Raw genomic sequence first — 19,232 nt, forward strand, 5'->3', positions numbered from 1 at the left:
CACCTACCTCCTTTTTGTGCGCTTCTTTCTTTTTAAAGGACATCTTAGATTTTGGAACATCATAATGTGCAGTGCAAATGCATATAGTTAGATAATACAAGTGATGGATCTTCATATATATTATTATAAGAAAATAATTTTTTAAGTCATTTTGGATTGTTTTCAGAAGTCCAGGTTCAAGGGAGAGCCTGAGTTTTGATTTTAAAAAGCATAGTCTATAGAGGATTTCATTGTGTGGTTTAGAATATAGATAGATAGTTTTACTTGTTTTTCAAATTTACCATTGCTTGAAATGTTAATAAGTAAGCTAATCAAAAGCAATTTTTTTTCCTTTTTAATAACAGGCTAAATTTGGTCGAAGGTGGACCAAAATTGCAAAGCTAATTGGAAGTCGCAGTGTTTTACAAGTGAAGAGTTATGCCAGACAATACTTTAAAAATAAGGTAAGCAGAATGTAAATGTCCTAGTTAATAATAATAATATTCAGAACAAAATTAGTAAGCAGAATTATCTGATGTAAGCATTAAAGTCTTATTGTTTCAAGTTTCATGTTGAAAGTACTTTAACTTCATAAAACACTACACACCTTTGTCTTTAAACACTATAGAGCATATCTCTATTTTTTCAAGTGTTGCTATTAAATAGTATTTAGATATTATACTACTTAATTTCCTGTAGTTGAGGGACAAAATATTAACTACTCAAAAACATTCTATAAAGCAAATTATATTCCTAAGAGAAAAACTTAGAGGTCTTGTTTTCCTCTAAACAGTATCTTTTCTTTTTTAAGCATTTGTATTACATAGACTTTTAATTATTATTACAGGTTAGGGGACATAAATGCTAACATGATTCTGAAATCTGTTTAATAGTAATGAAGTTTTTATAATTCTTATGGAGAATTTTCTGAAAACTTTAATAAATTGTAGTATTCAGAAAGATGTAGTTAGAATTCCTTAATCTTTCAAGTAATGTGTGCTGTATTCAGCTGTTTAGTTTGACAATTAGAATTTTTGAACATGTTGTGCTTGAGCTCTAGCTATGCAAGTATAAAAACTTGGAAATGTCTTAAGTGAAATTTGATGTTTTCTTTTAATGTAACTAATGTGTTCTACCTTGTATACAAGATTTGTCTTAGTGTTAGCTGGGAATAGGTGGTAAGTAATGGAATGGATTCATTATATAGTAATTACCTGCTTCCTCTTTCAGCCTAACCAAAGCAATTTGAAGTAAGTAGTTCATCAACTTTGAGGTAATAAGGAACAGAATAAAAGCTTAACTTGATTATTCTTACACCATGCTTCTCAGACTAGAATATGTGGTGTATGTTGGAGTATAAGTTGTACTTACAATTGTGGCGTGGAAGTATACATTTATATTACAACAGACATTAGAATTTTTTGAACTCTAATGCAAAATTTTATCTGAAATTTTGAGATTAAGAACAGGAGGCTGGAGGCTAGGAATCAAGTTGTAAAGTTCAGTCTAGCATGCATGAGGTCCTATGTTTGATCCCCAGAATTGCAAAACAAATAGAAAACCCCAAAATATAGGCTGCAAATAAATAAGAAGATTGTTAATGGTATTTGAGGTTATATATCCAAATCTCTTCTTCCCCCTGCTACCCTTTTGTTCTCCACATAGTAAGCCAGTTAACTTTAAATACAGGATCCTGGGATTCTTTTGTGGAGCTATAAATAATCTCTTACTTAGAGCTATCATATCTCTTTGATATGTTAGTCATTTACAGGATTTTTAAAAAATATATAAATTTATGTTTCAGTTCACATTTACTCATTGACTCATCCTTTTCTTATGTTATCAGGTATTAGCAGGTATAGAAGATAATACCATGGCTTAACATATAAACTCTGTAATATTGAAGCTGCATTAAGCTAACTTGCAAAAAAATAGTTTCTGTAGTAAAATGAAAGATTGATTTAATTTATTGAGTGAAAATATGTGATATAAATTCCCAATAAAGGATTATTTTAGCATTGTAAGAAATGATCAGCAGAGGTTATCAGATATTTTTGAAAATAAGCTTTTATAAATATTTTTACTATCTTATAGAACACCTTAATGTGGAAGTTATTGTTTTTTTTCCTCTGGTTAGTCCAAACCAGACACCTATTTTAAGCTTATTATGGGAAAATAAATAAGTGGTAGTTCTATATAGATCATGATTATTTTAAAAGTACCAGATCATGAGTTGTATATGGGAATTTAAAATGGTGATGTTTTATATTTAAAAAGCAACTTTAAACCCATTAAGGAGAAGCACAGGGAAGGTCTAATGTACCATTAACATGTATGAAGTTTAATAATATTATATCTTATTTATTGTATCAGTTGATTAAATTTTAAAACCTTAATATGAGTATCTTACTCTGGTTTTTAATAAGGTAAAGTGGAGTCCGGAGAAAGAACCTCCAAATCAGAAGAGCAGCAGTGATCATCAGGTTAAAACTGAAGATAAAGGGACAAAGGCATGGACACAATCCTTTTTAAGGGGACGTGCTGATCCCAACCTGAATGCCGTAAAAATTGAAAAGTTATCTGATGACGAAGAAGTAGACATCACAGATGAGTTGGATGAGTGGGCTTCTCAGACATCACATAAGAATTGTAGCAGTGGTACCTCATTAGACATTCCTAATAATAAAACACATGAATTCAGTCAAGAAGTCAGAAGCCAGGAAGTTCCCTTTTGTAATTCTTCCAGGGAATATCTTCAGAATATAAAACAAGAAGAGATGAAAACACTTTCAAGCTCAGAAATTACATTATGGACCAAAAAACAGAGCAACATTGACAATAACTCAGCTGACATAAATGATCAGAAATGCAATGAACTGATTAAAAATTGTGACAAGCAAGGTGGAAATGGAATAGATGATGCCAGGCAGTGTGCTTTTCCAGAGCCTTGTGAAATTCAGAAAGATTTTAGTGATAATGATACGCTTTTTCATTCTTCTTGCCAAATGGCAGAGGAAAACCATGAGGAAGAAGAGCTTAAGCCACCAGAACAAGAAGTAGAAATAGATAGAAATGTCATACAGGAAGAAGAAAAACAAGCAATTCCTGAGTTTTTTGAGGGGCGCCAAGCTAAAACACCAGAACGCTATTTGAAAATTAGAAATTACATTTTGGATCAGTGGTAAGAATTACATTTTAGATGCTGCTTTGAAAACCTGATACTCTGTGAAGTATTTTAGTTAGACCTATGTAGAATTTAAAATTGTGCTAGTGATCCAAAGAGTGTTCACATGTGTTATCATTTCAGGAGGCAAGACTGAACATTTCTCATAGTGAATCTTTTTAAAAGCATTGCTAAACACTAACCTATGGCTCTCATGACCCATCTGTTCTTCAGAGTGTTGGAGCCTGGAAAGAAAGGGACTGATGATTCCTTTAAGAAGCAGCTTCTTGGTGCAGTCTTGGGAAGATGTACATAGAGAATTTCTTTCCAGAAATCTTATGTACCTTGAGTATAAAGAAGGAAAAATTAGGTGACAGAGGAATATAGTGTCATTAAATTGTAGCTAGATAGCATAAACTGTTCTCCTAAATAGCAGTCCTAAATGTTTCCAGCTTGAACTTGTGACATAAAATGGTAAAGCTTTCTTCATCCACCTTCATTAGGATATAGGAATTTTCTAACATGGAGTTACCTTCTAAATTGTCAGTATATTTTAATTGAATTACTTTATGTGGAATAGGGAACAAGCCAAAATACTTACCTTATTAGCCTAAATACCGAAAAATATTTTGAATTTTTGTTAGTGGCTTATCAGTTAAGTCATCACTAAATATTCAAAATTACTATTATTGTTTCAAGAACTCTGAATTGTATAGGGCAAGCTTCACAGAGAACACCCCACTTAGGTTCCTTGGGTGGGGATTTGGCTGTGTCCCTTGTTTTTCTCCTCCATTTTATCAGGTCTTTCCATCCTGTTGCAGTAATTTTCTTCTGTAACCTGGGAATGTTATCAAAAGAAAACAAATAACTTGAATCAGATATCTTCATTTTACTCAGACAGTATTACATTTTTTTGGCTTGTAAAGACAGACATATTCCAACAGGAGGATTTTTGTTCTTGTTCTTGCCTCATGATTATCTTCCATTTGTTAAAGTGTTAAAAGTACAACTTCTGGATAAGATTGCTATTATAGTAAAGAATACTTTGAAGAATAACTCCTGGCATTTATGTGGTGCTTTGCATTTTACAGAAAGCTTTCCTACATCATTTCATTTGATTTCATCAGAGTAATACTTTGAAACAGACAGATGGTATAATCTTACTTGATAGAGAACAATTCTGAGATCAGGAGAGCATTAAGGGGCTTGTCTTTGATTATATAACCAATCAGTGACTAGGAAAGATGTCAGTGAAGTCTTAACTCTAAATCACTCTTTTTGTTATTCTACATTACCTAATTGACACTATTTTTTTAAATGAATTTACTTATTGAGTTATTTCTGCAGTATTAGGGATTGAACTCAGGGCTACATACTAAGCAAGCATTCTACCACTGAGCTACATTTCTGCCCTTATATTTTAAAAGACCAATGAAATTAGTTTTCTGTTGGTCTCTACCTTTGTTTTTTGGAAATAAGAGGATGGATAACCAAAATTGAAGGACTTCAGAACAATAATTACCTCAAATGTCCATATGAAAGATCAATATATACTTAATATTAGTTTAATCAAATTGTTACTTTGAATTTTAGATTCTAAATAAGGCAGAATAATTTATGTAGATATATAAATGATATGACAATAGTTTGCTAAGTCATTTACCTTAGTTCTTGAAACCAATTTGGTAATGCTGTTTAAATATGGTAATTTAGCAGTACAGTGTGTAAGCTAAATGAATTGTTTTCAGAGAACTGAAATTTTGGTTAGTGACTGGAGGTGGTGCTAAAAAAAAAAAAAAAGAGGACTTAATGTTTTCAAAATAAAAAGAAATCTGCCAAATTTGTTTTAGATAAATCCTTTCCATAAAAGTAGATTTAATTGACTCTCTCCCTGCTTACAGGATTGTTTTTATTAAAATAGTAATCAATATAGTTACTGAATTTCTACCAAATGCCAGGCATTATATTTAAGCCCTCTGTAGTCCTCTTGACAGCTTTGTCCTTATTTTGCATATGAGAACAATTAGGTTTACAAAGGACAAGGAACTTGTTCCAGGTCCAACTAGGGGAAGATGATTTCAGTGTCTGGAGTCTTGACTCACATTTTCCATAGTTCCGGCTCAGAACCTGACCACTCTGTCTTAGATCTTACTTTCCTCCAGCTCATGGAGTTTCTTGCTTTCTCATCTCAGTTCAGGTCTGCATGGGAAATGAGAGGCTTCTGACCACCCAGATATGTCTTTGCCTGTTACTCTTCATTCTCTTACCTTGTGTTTTATTTACTTTATAGAACTTAACACAGATAAATACACAAATTTAAGATAAATTCTGTGAAGTTCAGGGAAGGGAGTTTGGAGTTTGGGGATCATCTTGATTCCTTTGGAATCCCCTATAATATCTATTTCTGTTTCCACTGAGAGTAAGAACCTAATACTTATTGCATTCATTATTAAAAATGAATATAAAAAATATAAATATTTATAAGATAGCTAATAGTGAAAAGATCTAACAAAAAGGTGAAGTTAAGTAATATGTTAAGTTAAAAATTGGAAAAAGTGTAGGGGAAGATATAACTCAGTAGTAAAATGTTTGCCTAGCATGTATGAGAGTTTAGTTCATTCTCTAGCACTGAAAAAAGGGGGTAGGGTTAATGCTAAATCTTTTTAATATATTGTCAAAGTGCCCTTTTATTTAAAGATTTATATTTGAATTTGGATCAGTACATAAATAAGCTTCTAAATTAAAGGTCCTGGGTAACTGGAATCTATTGACTTTTTTATTGGGAAAAGAATAGTACTTGTAAAGCTCACACAGTACAGGTACCTGTAAATTATTGTATCATTTAAAGATTTTTAAAGATTTCAGAAAAAAGTGCACTTGGGTTATGTATTATATTTGCTATACACATTTATACATTGAGACGGGTAAAATTTTAAGATATTTCATATAATAAAAGTTTTCCCCAGAAATCTTTTTTCATGTTTTTATTTATCCAAAATAATTGTACTTCCATCTCTTAATTAGGGAGATATGCAAACCGAAATACTTAAATAAGACCTCAGTACGTCCTGGCCTGAAGAACTGTGGGGATGTTAATTGTATTGGACGGATTCATACATACCTCGAGTTGATAGGAGCAATCAATTTTGGATGTGGTAAAAATAAAAACCCAACAACATCTTTTACTCAACATTTTTTTATCCTTATAGTACCCATTAATTTCTATGATGATTAGAATTCAAGTAGATTTAAGTATATAGAATTCAAAGAGATAACGTTATGGAATAGATATATAATTAAGATTTTGCTGTAAAACAAATTTTTTTGTTGATTAAACTGTGTTTCTTTTTGATCTACAATGAACACTGAAGGTATAATTTTAGAAGAAAAATAATCTAATAGAAATAATTTAAGAATATTGTCCTTTGTCACACAAAAGTAAAAGAATTTTACGAAAAGTCTATTAATGGTTCACTAAATTTATACATACAGGTTGAGGCCAACATGGTGCTTAAAAATTAAAGACATTGGGAACATTTCTATGCAAATATTCCAAAATCTGAAAAAAGTATGAAATCTAAAGTACTTCTGGCCTTGAGCATTTGGATTAGGGTTGGATTAGGGTTATTCCAGCTGTACTGCATTATGATAGTAATGATTAAATAAAGGAAATAATTTAAGAGCCTCCATCCTTAAATGTATTAAAAGTGCCAAAATATTTTAATGGAAGAAAGTTCTTTTGCCCAGTTTTTTTTTTTTTTTAATATTTAAAGTTGAGTTCTATGTGTATTTCAAAATGTATTCCATCCTTTCATTGAGCTGACACAACAAAACTTTCTGAAGAAAGCTTATAGCCACAGTTGCATAAGGTAACTAGACTCTTAAAACCCATGGTTTATTTAAGAGGAGTATATTCTGTTTCTTATCTGTGAAAGTGAGACAACTCACCAGAAAACTCATAGTGATTTTATTTCATTTTATATAGGCAGAGAATTTACAGTCTGTTTGGGGATCTGTTTTTCATTGCAGTAGCTTGATTTGCCCCAAAGCCCTATATTTAGAAATCAGCTTTTCAGGAAAATGAAGACATTTTAGCTTCCTTAGCTATTAAAAGAAAAATGATCTGTATTAGACTGCCAAAGTGAGCAAAGTGAGTTCAGGAATCAAAAATTAAACAGATTACTGATTTCCTAAATCTGTTTTACTGAAATTCCCTTTTAATAATTAGCATTACTTTTATCTGGGAACTACAGCATAGTACATCAAATGTATGATTATGGAATAAAAATCATAGTGCTCAGCTAAAGTCTTTATAGATGTGTCTTCCTCTTTAACGAGTGGATTTCACAAAATAATATATTGTTTTATCTTTCCTGAACTCCAATAGAACAGGCTGTATATAATAGACCACAACCAGTTGATAAAGTACGAATCAGAGACAGAAAAGATGCAGTAGAAGCATACCAGCTTGCCCAGCGTCTGCAGTCTATGGTAAACAACCATTTTTCTAAATGATTCCTCTACATTACTCCTTACCAGTTTAGTAAAGTATGCCTACTTCTCTAACTCTTAACAAATGGCCATTTAATGGAAGCACATGTTTTCTCTTGCACTTTACCTTAGCTATATATTTTTTTAGCTTCTGTTCAATTTCATAGTGATTTATGAGTCAAAACAAACTATAAAAGCCTTAAAATGCATTGATAAACATTATGCAAAACCATAATGTTTTGTTAAAGTGGTTTGGGACTATTTAATTTTGATTTAGAAATGTGTCTTTTTAAAACTTCACAGTCCAGGGGGCTACTGATGTGACTCAGTAGTAGAGTACTTGCCTAGTATGCAGGAGACTATGGGCTCAATCCCTAGCACCACCAAAAACAACAACAAAAAACTACAGTTCTACTTTTCTCTTTCATTTTGTTATTTTTGTGTCTTTAAAAATTCTTACCTTAAGAATCAGCTTTTTGAAATAACCTTTTTTTTTTTAATTCTTAGAATCAGTGAATTTTATAATATGTAAAAGTTTGTGAATCTTGATTTAAAAACAAGTTTTCCAAAAAGTATCCTATAAGACAGTAGGTAAAGTTGGTAATAGGTAAAATAAATGGGAAAAAAAATATTATTCAGTGCTATTTTTCTCAGTATTGAGGCTGCAAACTACTTCTACCTAGGTTCATTCTTAAGATAGAATGTTTTCTTTCTGGAAATATGTGTCATACTGCCCTTTCATAGCTGATCCATCTTAAAGGTCTCAGTGTTGAGGTTTGAAAACTGGATATTAGTAACGTCAAATTCTGTAATTTTTCACTGTATTAACTTCATAGTCTCTTCTAAAGCCGCAATACAAAGGGAAGCCATTTCCTGGGTGGTTCTTTCTGGTCTTAAAAGTATTTTCATTCTAGGTTTTTAGCTTCTAAATGGTGAACGGAAATGAAAATTAAGAAATACACGGGGCTGGGGTTGTGGCTCAGTGGTAGAGCACTTGCCTAGCATGTGTGAGGCACTGGGTTCGATCCTCAGCACCACATAAAAATAAATAAACAAAATAAAGGTATGGTGTTCATCTACAATTAAAAATTTTAAAAAAAAGAAATACAAGTAAAGAACAGAAAATCATCACTATTTTTTTTTTAAACAATGCCTCTGCCTCATCACTTAGCCCACACTCTCCTCACCTGCTGCCAGTGCTTTCACCTTTAGCTCACAATTACTGATGTATCTCTAAGTACAGTACCAACTGAACATAAATAAAGTTTAGTGAGTCATTGGTGATCAGAGATTATAATATTTAAATTGATAAATTAAGTTTTGATATTTATTGTTTTGGTTTTGTGTATTAATGTGCAGTAATTTCTCCAAGTTAATCTGGTTACCTTTTGCTTTATTGTATTCTCATCATAGCGTACAAGGAGACGAAGGGTTCGAGATCCATGGGGAAACTGGTGTGATGCGAAGGACTTAGAAGGACAAACATTTGAGGTAATTTTGACCTTTTACATGGCTTATCCCTGAACACTTTTTGTCAATATACATTTGTATATTTTAATGTCATATGTATTACAATTGTTTCATGTGTTTACACATAGACATCTTTAGTCACATGTTAATTTGTTTGTCTAGAAGTTTTCAGGAAGCCACAAAAATGTAAAGCTTTGTTTGTGCAGTTAGTTAGGAGTTTGACTTATTTTCAGCACTTCGGTTTTCTCTCTGTACATGTCTTGTCTCTAGCTCAAAAATATATGCCAAGCCAAAGAGTTGGTATGCCTATTTCATTAAATACTTATTGAATGATGTTCTGATTTAAAATGTTAAAATGTTGTTCTAAACGTTACACATTGAAATACAAATATTGAAATGTTTTTCTACTAATTCTTTTTTTTTTTTTTTTTTCTACTAATTCTTGAAAGAAAATGCAGGCAATGAATGTGTTTGTGTGTACACACATGCACACACCTGTTCTAAATATATACTTTGTTGTAAATAGCCAGTACAATAGAATGGAAAGAATGCAGGAATGTGTTTTCAATGGCTTTGTTACCTTGAGCAACTATTTAACCTCACTAAATCTTGTGTTTTTTTAATTTATGAAACTCGATTAAAAGTACTTCCCTGAAAGGATTTTTATAAGAAATACATGAGATGAAATATATAAAGATCTTACTATTAGGTACTCACTAAGATGACATGCATAAGATACTAGATAAATGTTGTCCCTTTCCATTTCCTGCCCCCAACCTTAGCACCTGAACACTCTTGTAGGCATAATAATAAGTAATACATGGTTTCTTACCATAAGGAACTTATATTTCTGTTAGGAAAGACAAAACCTATGCCAAGTTCCATAGGGTTGGTCCAAAAATTTTAAGACTCACAAACATGACCAGTCTACTGGGATACTGCTCCAAAACAAAATCACCTTGATATTGGTCCTCACAGAGAAGTCAAAGCATTAGGTGCTGTGCTCAATACAGAATCAAACAGATCAAGGTGATTGAAAGCTTCCTCAATGAAACATTCCATCATCAGCATGCTTGAGATGTAAGTCAAACAGTGTTCCAACCACTTGATTTCAAACCAAGTAGATTTTATGTTTAGTAACACTGAAAAATGTGTTTTGTTTATAATTACGCAAGGAACAAGCTTCACTGCATCAATCCAGAAATTATCAAGAAATATTTGAAGTTCAAGAGACACAAAATGTGGTCACTTTTGCTGTTCTCTCAGTTGCTTAACTACCACAGTATTCGCAAATAAAGCTAAAAGATCCCAACTCTTGAAAGCCTATATTACTTGTCATTTCCCACTGAATATTTGTAGAATTTTAATGCTTTTTAAATCTGTCCATACATTCTGCTACATAATAATATTTGAATAACCTGGACAGTTTTCCTTCTGGGCAGTCATTCATTTGATCCTGTGAATACCTTGGTGGAAGGAAGATGATAATAGGAATATATGAAGTCTGAACATGCATGTATCACTGAATCATAGAACTTCTCAAGTCTTAAAGTGGACAACCACTGATTCTGCTTTGAACCAAAATTTACAGTACACTATTAAAAGAAATTAGTGGCAATGGCTACTAAAAGTAAAAGTTAAAGTGGATGATCCAAGCTGATAGGACTTAATGAATCTAGGACAACCTATATGCTAAATCTTCCTACTTATCTACTTAGTGATAAAAATCCTTTTATACCACTACTTAGCAAGTTAGTAAATACAGGGTACTCCATTAGAAGCTAATCTTATTTATTAAAGAGCACAGCATAGCATAGGGTATACAAGTCAGTCAGCACACACTAATCTCAGTCTATAACCATGTGTCCTCCCTGCCAGTAAACATTGGAGATGCTTAAAATTCTTTTGTGGGAAACATTTAATTTTGTCATTTAATCGCTCTTGCAAAAAAACATTATATGAAGTAGAAACTGGTAGAGAATATGTTCTAGACAGTGAAAGAACTGAATATAAAATTCTGGCAGCAGTTTTATAGAACCGTTCCAGATGGTTATGCTGATGCCAACACCTAATGAGGATGAAGTCCTTGTCTGTGGGAAGTTTTGGACAATACCTGCGGAACTATTACACTGTGCATAAACCAAATTGAATGTTTTCACAAGTGTTGTAAAGTTTTGTATAGTAAGAGTTTTTTTTTACGTGCACTTCAATTTGACAGCAAGAGTGGAATAGAATACCTAAACACAGAAGAGAGCATTCATGCAAGATATCTGACTCCTTAGTATAATAATGCATACACTTCACAATGATTACACTATCATTACATCTAGGGCTTTCTGTAGCTACAGGGTGGTGGTTATGGAAAGCATGGCTCCCAGTATCAAAACCTAGAAAACAGGCACCATCTTCTATGTGTGTTCTTTTTTGTGTATTTTTTTCTTCATTTTCCTTAATAAAATCAACTCTACTGTTGCTGTTGCCTCTTGGCAAAACTGGTAAAAACAAAATTGTAATCATTGAGCATAGCACTCTTGGAATCAAGATGTTTAAAACCTTCCATCTTCTGGGGTGAAGAAAGCACTGTGTGACATTTAGAACTCTAAACGAACAAGGTGGTCGCAGATTTTCCTGGTTTGAATACTTCCACAACTTTGTTGATCAGGTCATCATAAGAGGTCTGACTTAAATTTGTTTCAAAGCCAACGTAAGAAAATTCTGGTTATGGAGTGATAGGAATACTCAGTAAATTCCATCTGATTTAATTCCATTCATTCAATACTCCAAAGGATTGAACAGTGTGGCATCAATGACAGAACCTGGTATCAGGTTACAAGTTCCACTCTGATGAGTGACATCCTTCATCTTTCATCTTTCATATAGAACTGGTCCATAACTGTTGGGTCAAGTTCACTCATCAAAATTTCCAGGGTTTGAGCTGGCTGACTTATTACCTGACTTTCTGGGAAATTCAGAGTCTTCTAGTACCAATAGTCAGAATTTGTACATCCCATACAATATGCTGCTCCATTTGGAAAAATGCATTAAGAAATCGTTTCTTCCTGGAAATTCTGGTGTGGGTATCCTTGATGAGAAGGCTTCATGAAATTCTTAAGAGAATAAAAGAAGCTTTGAATTGAGTCAGACCCACTCTAAGCCCTAGCATGCTTCAACAGGGGAACCAGTGCTTTCAGCAAGAGGGTGGTACCACAGGTATTCAAAATGAAACATCTCTTGGAGATAAGCATGCTGCTCTTACTGAGTACATAAACTTCCTACTTGTCAGTTTTTGTCACACTTAAGATTGAGCATTGCACATCCTTCAAAAGAACATCCCACTCAGATCTCGGGGTAGTGTGAAGATCCTCAGACCCTTGGTTTGTGTCGTTTGCTGCCTGGAGAACCAAACCTCCAACAGCTTCTCAGTCCCTTCAAAAAAAAATGTGCAGCTTCCATTACTGTGAGACTGTGAACAACCATCCACCACAGAAAATCAACTAAATTAAATCTCTTCTCCTGCTGCTGCCACTTCTGCAGATTGTTCCAGATTGTTACTAAAATTCAGGTTCCCTTTTTTTTTTTTATTTGTTGTAATTTTATGTTACATTTTTTTTAAAAAAGTATTAATAAAAATTTCCCAGCTTCGTGTGTGTGTGTGTGTGTGTGTGTGTGTGTGTGTGTATGTGTGTGTTTGTGGGCAAAAGTTGAATGTGCGTCTGTTGGAAATAGAGGCAGTTACAGTTCAGTCTCTTGTAGTATGCTGCTTTCCCATTACAGAGAATAGAGTGAGTGCTAGCTAATGTCACTGGCCATACTGTATAAGCTTGAATTTGGTTTTAAAGGACCTTTTTTTGTTACTTCTCCATCTGTGTAGTTGGTGGACTCTGATAACAACTGGTGTTTTGTTTTAGCATCTCTCTGCTGAAGAGTTGGCAAAAAGAAGAGAAGAGGAAAAGGGCAAACCTGTTAAATCTTCAAAAGTGTCAAGATCAACAAAAAGGTACAGTATTATGTAATTGTAATTGTTTTAACTTACCACACAGAAAATGTTTGGGCAAATGTCTAATACCCGCATTATGCTATTCACTAAGATTGATCAGTTAAAAAAATTTTAATTAAAAGAATCATAAAATTTTAGAATTTTTTTTTCTACTGATAATCAAATTTTTTAACCTTCAGGTTGAGTGAACATGGGATCCAACACATGTTACAAAAGGACCTTGTTTTTGACATGAGGTCTTTCAACTCCTCCAGATATGAACAAGTAACCTCAGGAAGTGACTAGTTCTCTCAAAATACACATGAACTGACTGGGTGCAGTAGTGCATACCTGTAATCCCAGTAGCTCAGGAGGCTGAGTCAGGAAGATCTAAAGTTCAGAGCCAGACTTAGTAACTTAGCAAGGCCATAAGCAATTCAGCAAGAACCTGTCTCAAAATAAAAAATAAAAAAGGCCAGGGATGTGGTTTAGTGGTTAAGTGCCCCTGGGTTCAATCTTCAGTGCACCCTCCCCCACACCAAAAAAAAAAAAAAATATATATATATGTATATATATATGTACATACATATATAGAGAGACTAATTTGTAAAATTTAAGGGTCTCCAAGTAAGTTAAATGCCTTGATTTTCTAGAAGACCTCTCACTTCCTACAGATACCCCACTGAATAAACCATAGTTTTGTCACTGTCCCTTTTAAAACAAGATATCCAGGCATGCTACTAGGTTTTTTTTTTGCAAGTTATATGCCCTTGGGTAGACCTCATCTCCTCATTTATGAAGTAATAATTAATAGCTAACAGGGTTAGCAGTGTTTTAAGCTGTTCACATATATTAAACCATTTAATCCTTATAATAACCTCTGTAATAGTTAATATTATCACTCATATTACAGATCAACACTGAGAGACAAAGGGCAATTTAGTAACTTGCTGATGCTTAGTGTTGGAACTGTGGATTTAAGTCCAGACAGTAAGGCTTAAAAATCCATATCCTGGGGCTGGGACTGTGGCTCAGTGGCAGGGCACTCACCTAGCCTAGCACATGTGAGGCACTGGGTTTGATCCTCAGCACCACATAAAAATAAATAAATAAAGGTTTTTGTCCATCTGCAACTAAAAAAATCTATATATATATTAAAAAAAAAGAATCCATATTTCTGATAATATATAATTCACTACATTATATATTGCTTTTGTGAAGTAGAAATTAAAACTTACACTGTTATGAACATATATTAGGCTATGTAAAAAAGATACAGTCATCTGTAAGCCAGGCCTCTTCACTGAGTTTCAAACATTTGATTTTCTGAATCTATGAAACTTAACGCTTATTTTGATTTTCAAGTCATTCTAGTGTGTCAGGACTTTTTCAAATTCAGATCTACTTTTCACATTTTAGTGTTTGTGCCACTGAATCATCAACATTTCAATAAGTTTGCCTTTTCTGGTGTTAATTGCCACATAAAATGTTTAAATGGAATACAAATAAATGTCAGACATCATTGTTCAGTCAGATACATCTATTACCATAATTAACCCATATTTCTTCATCTTATTCAGAAAAGTAGTGATAGCATGTGTCTTGCTTAAATTTGGATAAAATAATTTGAACCTTTATGTAGTCTGCTGGTTTCTACTCAGTTATCCCTATCAGACACATCAATGAAAAATCTCTTTATCATGACTTCAGTTTTCCTAAACCCATTAATTTACCTCTTCATGCAGTAAAGTCTCACAAATCAGCTGTTTAAAAATCATTTCTAGAGTTTTCCCAGTAGTCAGCATCTAATTCTCAATTCCGATGTCTGCTTTCTAATATTTTAGCCCAATGCCAATCTATAGTCCTCTAATCATCAAGAAGCATTGACAGAGGCTCCATATTCAAGGTTCTTAAGTGTTCTGCATTCTTCCTCTGTTCTTTTTATTTTTCTCATCTGTCTTGTCCTTGAGTTCCTTTTTATTCAGTTAAAGTTCTTATTTATTCAACAAATATTTTTGAATGCCTTCTGTGTTTCAGGCACTGTCCTAGGCCCTTGGGATACAGTATTAAGCAATATACAATGTCCTTTTGATACTAATAGTCTCGTTGGTGGAATGGAAACATAATAGTCTAAATCTTTTTCATCATGAACATATTCCTGTTTGTCTTTCTTTCTGTGAGCATAGCCTAAAATAACCTTGTAATGTGTTCAGTTTTTTTCTCAAATCTCAAATTTTTTACTGGTCAAAGTAGTTTTGACATGTCCTTCAGGTTCACACATGGCTTTTTATTTAGATTTGCTTAGGTTCCCCCTTTTCATCTCTTTATATCATAAAATAAGAGCTTATTATAGAACTTCCTATGCACGTTAATTTCTTTAACAGAACCATTTGTTAACTCATTTATTTTAAAAATATTCTTTGAATTTGCTCTGTGGCAGGCACACTGTACTGAGAGAAGTGTTTTTGAGAAACATCCACAAACTTTGATGTCTTAATGTCAGGAAATTAGTTACCTTTCATGGAACTTTTAAAATTCTGCTTTCAGTATAGGAAACATTTTTGACCTTTTATCCTGTTCTCTTTGGGTATTAGAAAATTAAGTTGCTTATGATTTCTTTAAAAAGGGTTGTATGGAATGTCCTAAGAAATTTTTCTAGTTTAATATTTTTCTCAGACAGAATTCAAGTTTAGATTATTGATATACATTTTCAAATTTGTAAATAATTTTATGATAATTTTCCTAATCTTGTTGAGATTACTTTAAAAAATGAATATTTTTTTTCTTTTCAGCTCATTTGATCCCTTCCAGCTGATACCTTGTAATTTTTTCAGTGAAGAAAAGCAGGTACTATTTATTTATCACTGACTAACCATAGGTAATGCCCCGGTCTGACAAGAAATGTTTTTTCTTATTCTGTATACACAAGGAATGTGTATATAAAAGATCAGACAAGGTGAGATATATTAAGGTCAGATGATTGGTACAGATGGAAAATGAGAGGGAATATCTTCCTGCTGGAGTTTTGAAGGGTAATTTTCTTAAAAAGTCTAGTTTGCATTGAGCTTTGATTAGTGGTGAGAATTTGGTGGGAGAGGTAAAGGAGAAAGGGTGGACATTTCAGTTGGGGAGAACACAGTCTCTTATTTTTATGCCCCCCCCCTTTTTTTTTTTTATATTTCAGGAGCCATTTCAGGTGAAAGTGGCTTCAGAAGCACTTTTAATAATGGATTTGGTAAGGATAATCTATTGTCTTGACTTATTCTGATTTCTATTCTTGTTGTATTTTTATTGCAGGCCTAAGAGAGAGTATGGAAGACGTGTATTTTGGATCTTAACTATCCTCTTTTAAGACAAGGAATCTAAAAATAAGTCTTTTCTTTTGAAGAAAAGCCAGACAATTGCATGTTTCCCTATTTTAGAGAAAATAAATTAATGTGAGTTTTGCAGACTGTTTGCCATCATTAACCCTATTTTCATTTCCTAATATCTCATGTCTGCTGCCTTTTGGATTACTGAAACAAAGCACAACTTCTGTAATTTGGAGGTTCCTTGTTTGCACTAAACTACCAATACCTCTAACAGTTGTGTAAGTTTGTTGTGTTTTTCTATAGAAGGACCCAGAGTAAATTTTACTTTGTATCCTTGTAATGCTTTTCTTGAATAGGGAGAACAAATAATGTCTTCATTTTTAAGTGAAAAAGTGGCATCTTGGGATGTTAAATTGTTTGCTTCAAAACTTCTCAGTCAGCAGTGAAGAGTGAGCTGAAATCTCTGCTGGGCCTCACATCTAGTTAATCTGTGTGACTTTATTTTAGAAAAGCATAGTAATACTTACAAGTGACTATCCTATAATAGTGAGTTTAATTCTGATTTTCATCAAATGGTTTGTGTGTTTGAATTAAGTCTATGTTGTATTTCTTTTAGCATGCTCATGTTTCTATGGCAGAAGTAATTGGTCTGTTAGGAGGAAGATACTCAGAAGTTGATAAGATAGTTGAAGTAAGTTCTTTCTTTTTTAAAAAAAATGTTCTGTCATGTGCAACTAATTAGAACAAATTTTTAAAAATTTCAAATGTTTTAATTACTATTTAATCTTGCTGCCACATTAAATATTTTTATGGAATATTTATCTTAAAATAGACTTTCTTTATTGTATTGTGAGATTATGCAAATGTAGAAGTTATTTATTCCCAGAAGTGACTTACAGTTCATATACTGAGCACCTGTTTGTTTTTTTCATTAAGAAAGAGTACTGCCAAACCTTGGCCTCTCACTACCTTTATCAATAAAAAGCTATAACTTCTAAGAGGCCAAAAATATGTATTGATACTTTTAGTTCAAAGTCAATATACATTACTCTGTTGCATATCAAGTTGAAATTGTTATCATAAATAACAGGCACTGTTGAAAGAATACCTTTGCACAGGTATTATATGGTGTGATCTGGAAAACTAGCTGTTATCATGACCTTGTTACAATAGAAAAATGCATGGTAAGTTTGTAGTGTACAATCACACTTTGGGAGTGTAATTCATTTGCAAGTAATAGAATTAAGATGATTTCAGTAAATCATATGAAGCTCAATCTTTTATAGGTCTGTGCAGCAGAACCATGTAACAGTCTGAGTACAGGACTGCAGTGTGAGATGGATCCTGTATCACAAACACAGGCCTCAGAAACCTTGGCTGTTAGAGGTTACAGTGTTATTGGGTGGTATCATTCTCATCCTGCATTTGATCCTAATCCTTCCTTACGAGATATTGACACACAAGCCAAATACCAGGTGTGTTTATAGGTATTGTATATTTGTCTGCTGTACATGATTACACATCCCCCCATTGTTTTTTATTTAAATAAATATATTGTTTTTATAGTCTTTACATCTGGGATTTTGAAGTAACTTGGATTTTTTTTCTCTGATTGTTAGAGTAATACTTGTTCGTATAAGCATTTGGAAAGTCAGCAATTTTCTTTAGTATAGACAAGACACAAAAGTAACACTGATATTCCCAGAGCCTTCTAAACACAATAGGAACAACTAGAAACATTCATATAATTTACCCATCTGAAGAAAACAAGTTTTTTTTTCTGTAATTTTATGTTTGTTGCATGAGTGTTTTAGCTGTGGACAGTTATTTGTAGATTAAAGTTGAAAAATAGTCATTATAATTAGTAAACATATTCATGGCCAATGTAAATTTTTGTAGACTACGTGATTTTTTTTTTTTTAAAAAGGGTCATTTCAGATTGGGTTCAACACATTTTAGCCTAAAAATTTTACAGTGTGAAATGAATACATATAGCATTTCATTTAGTCGATGTTTGGATATGAGGTTCGTAATATACCTTTTTGTTCCCTTCCCCCCATTAGATGTTAGTGTGGATAAATACTGACTTTTTAAAATTTATGTAGTTGAAACAAATTTTACTTTTTTTATAGAGTTACTTCTCCAGAGGAGGTGCAAAGTTCATTGGGATGATTATTAGTCCCTATAATCGAAATAATCCTTTACCATATTCCCAGATTACCTGCCTGGTTATAAGTGAGGAAATTAGTCCAGATGGCTCATATCGTAAGTTTTCAACAATAACAGCTTCCTACTATTTCTGTTCTCATTTCTTTGAATTCTGCAAATCAAATAATTTACAGCTATGCAAAACTATCTTATGGAAAAGTTTGTCCATTAACTAGGGAATCACTGTTTTTGTCCCATCTAGTGTAACCACTTTCTTCTTTATATAAAGCCCCTTGTGTTACCATGACAACTGGGTACAAGGTTTAAAATGTGGAGAAAAGTTATGGGCAAGCAGTATATATGGTAGGAGAAATGCTATATATGCTGGAGAAACTGCAATCAATACAACAGACAAAGTCCCTCATCTCATGACAGTATGTTTATAAATGTGGACTGGCTTTCTCTGCATCGGAAATGGAAAAGGGGGGAAAAAAAACCCTCGCTCTCCATCATCTTGTAGTGATACAGCTTTACCAATGACTAACTCTTTTAATATCTCTTAATTCCCATTCTGTCTCATGAAAGAATTTTGTTGGCTTATCCCATCAGACATCTAGTTTCCTCTGGATTTTATGTCTAATTGTGATCTAGTCATCCTTAGCTGGATAGGGAAATAGTATACCAGACTAGAAAA

At 33.0% G+C, this 19,232-nt stretch overlaps 1 protein-coding gene and 1 pseudogene across 4 annotated transcripts in view; one reads left to right on the forward strand and one right to left on the reverse strand.

Annotated features, from left to right (window-relative positions):
- Positions 1-19,232, forward strand: part of Mysm1 (Myb like, SWIRM and MPN domains 1) — a 40,255-nt gene that overhangs the window by 11,539 nt on the left and 9,484 nt on the right. For all 4 annotated transcript variants that reach the window (XM_047549774.1, XM_047549769.1, XM_047549778.1 and 1 more), the window contains 11 exons: positions 345-443; positions 2,406-3,160; positions 6,167-6,297; positions 7,530-7,633; positions 9,047-9,124; positions 13,012-13,100; positions 15,872-15,926; positions 16,264-16,314; positions 17,007-17,081; positions 17,677-17,865; positions 18,523-18,655. In XM_047549774.1, coding sequence (XP_047405730.1) covers positions 345-443; positions 2,406-3,160; positions 6,167-6,297; positions 7,530-7,633; positions 9,047-9,124; positions 13,012-13,100; positions 15,872-15,926; positions 16,264-16,314; positions 17,007-17,081; positions 17,677-17,865; positions 18,523-18,655 — 1,759 coding nt within the window. The remainder of the gene's footprint in view (positions 1-344; positions 444-2,405; positions 3,161-6,166; positions 6,298-7,529; positions 7,634-9,046; positions 9,125-13,011; positions 13,101-15,871; positions 15,927-16,263; positions 16,315-17,006; positions 17,082-17,676; positions 17,866-18,522; positions 18,656-19,232) is intronic.
- On the reverse strand, positions 10,944-12,363 carry LOC124982914 (S-adenosylmethionine decarboxylase proenzyme 1-like; annotated as a pseudogene).

The sequence above is a fragment of the Sciurus carolinensis genome, chromosome 1 (genome assembly GCF_902686445.1).
Source record: "Sciurus carolinensis chromosome 1, mSciCar1.2, whole genome shotgun sequence".
Classification (NCBI taxonomy): domain Eukaryota; kingdom Metazoa; phylum Chordata; class Mammalia; order Rodentia; family Sciuridae; genus Sciurus; species Sciurus carolinensis.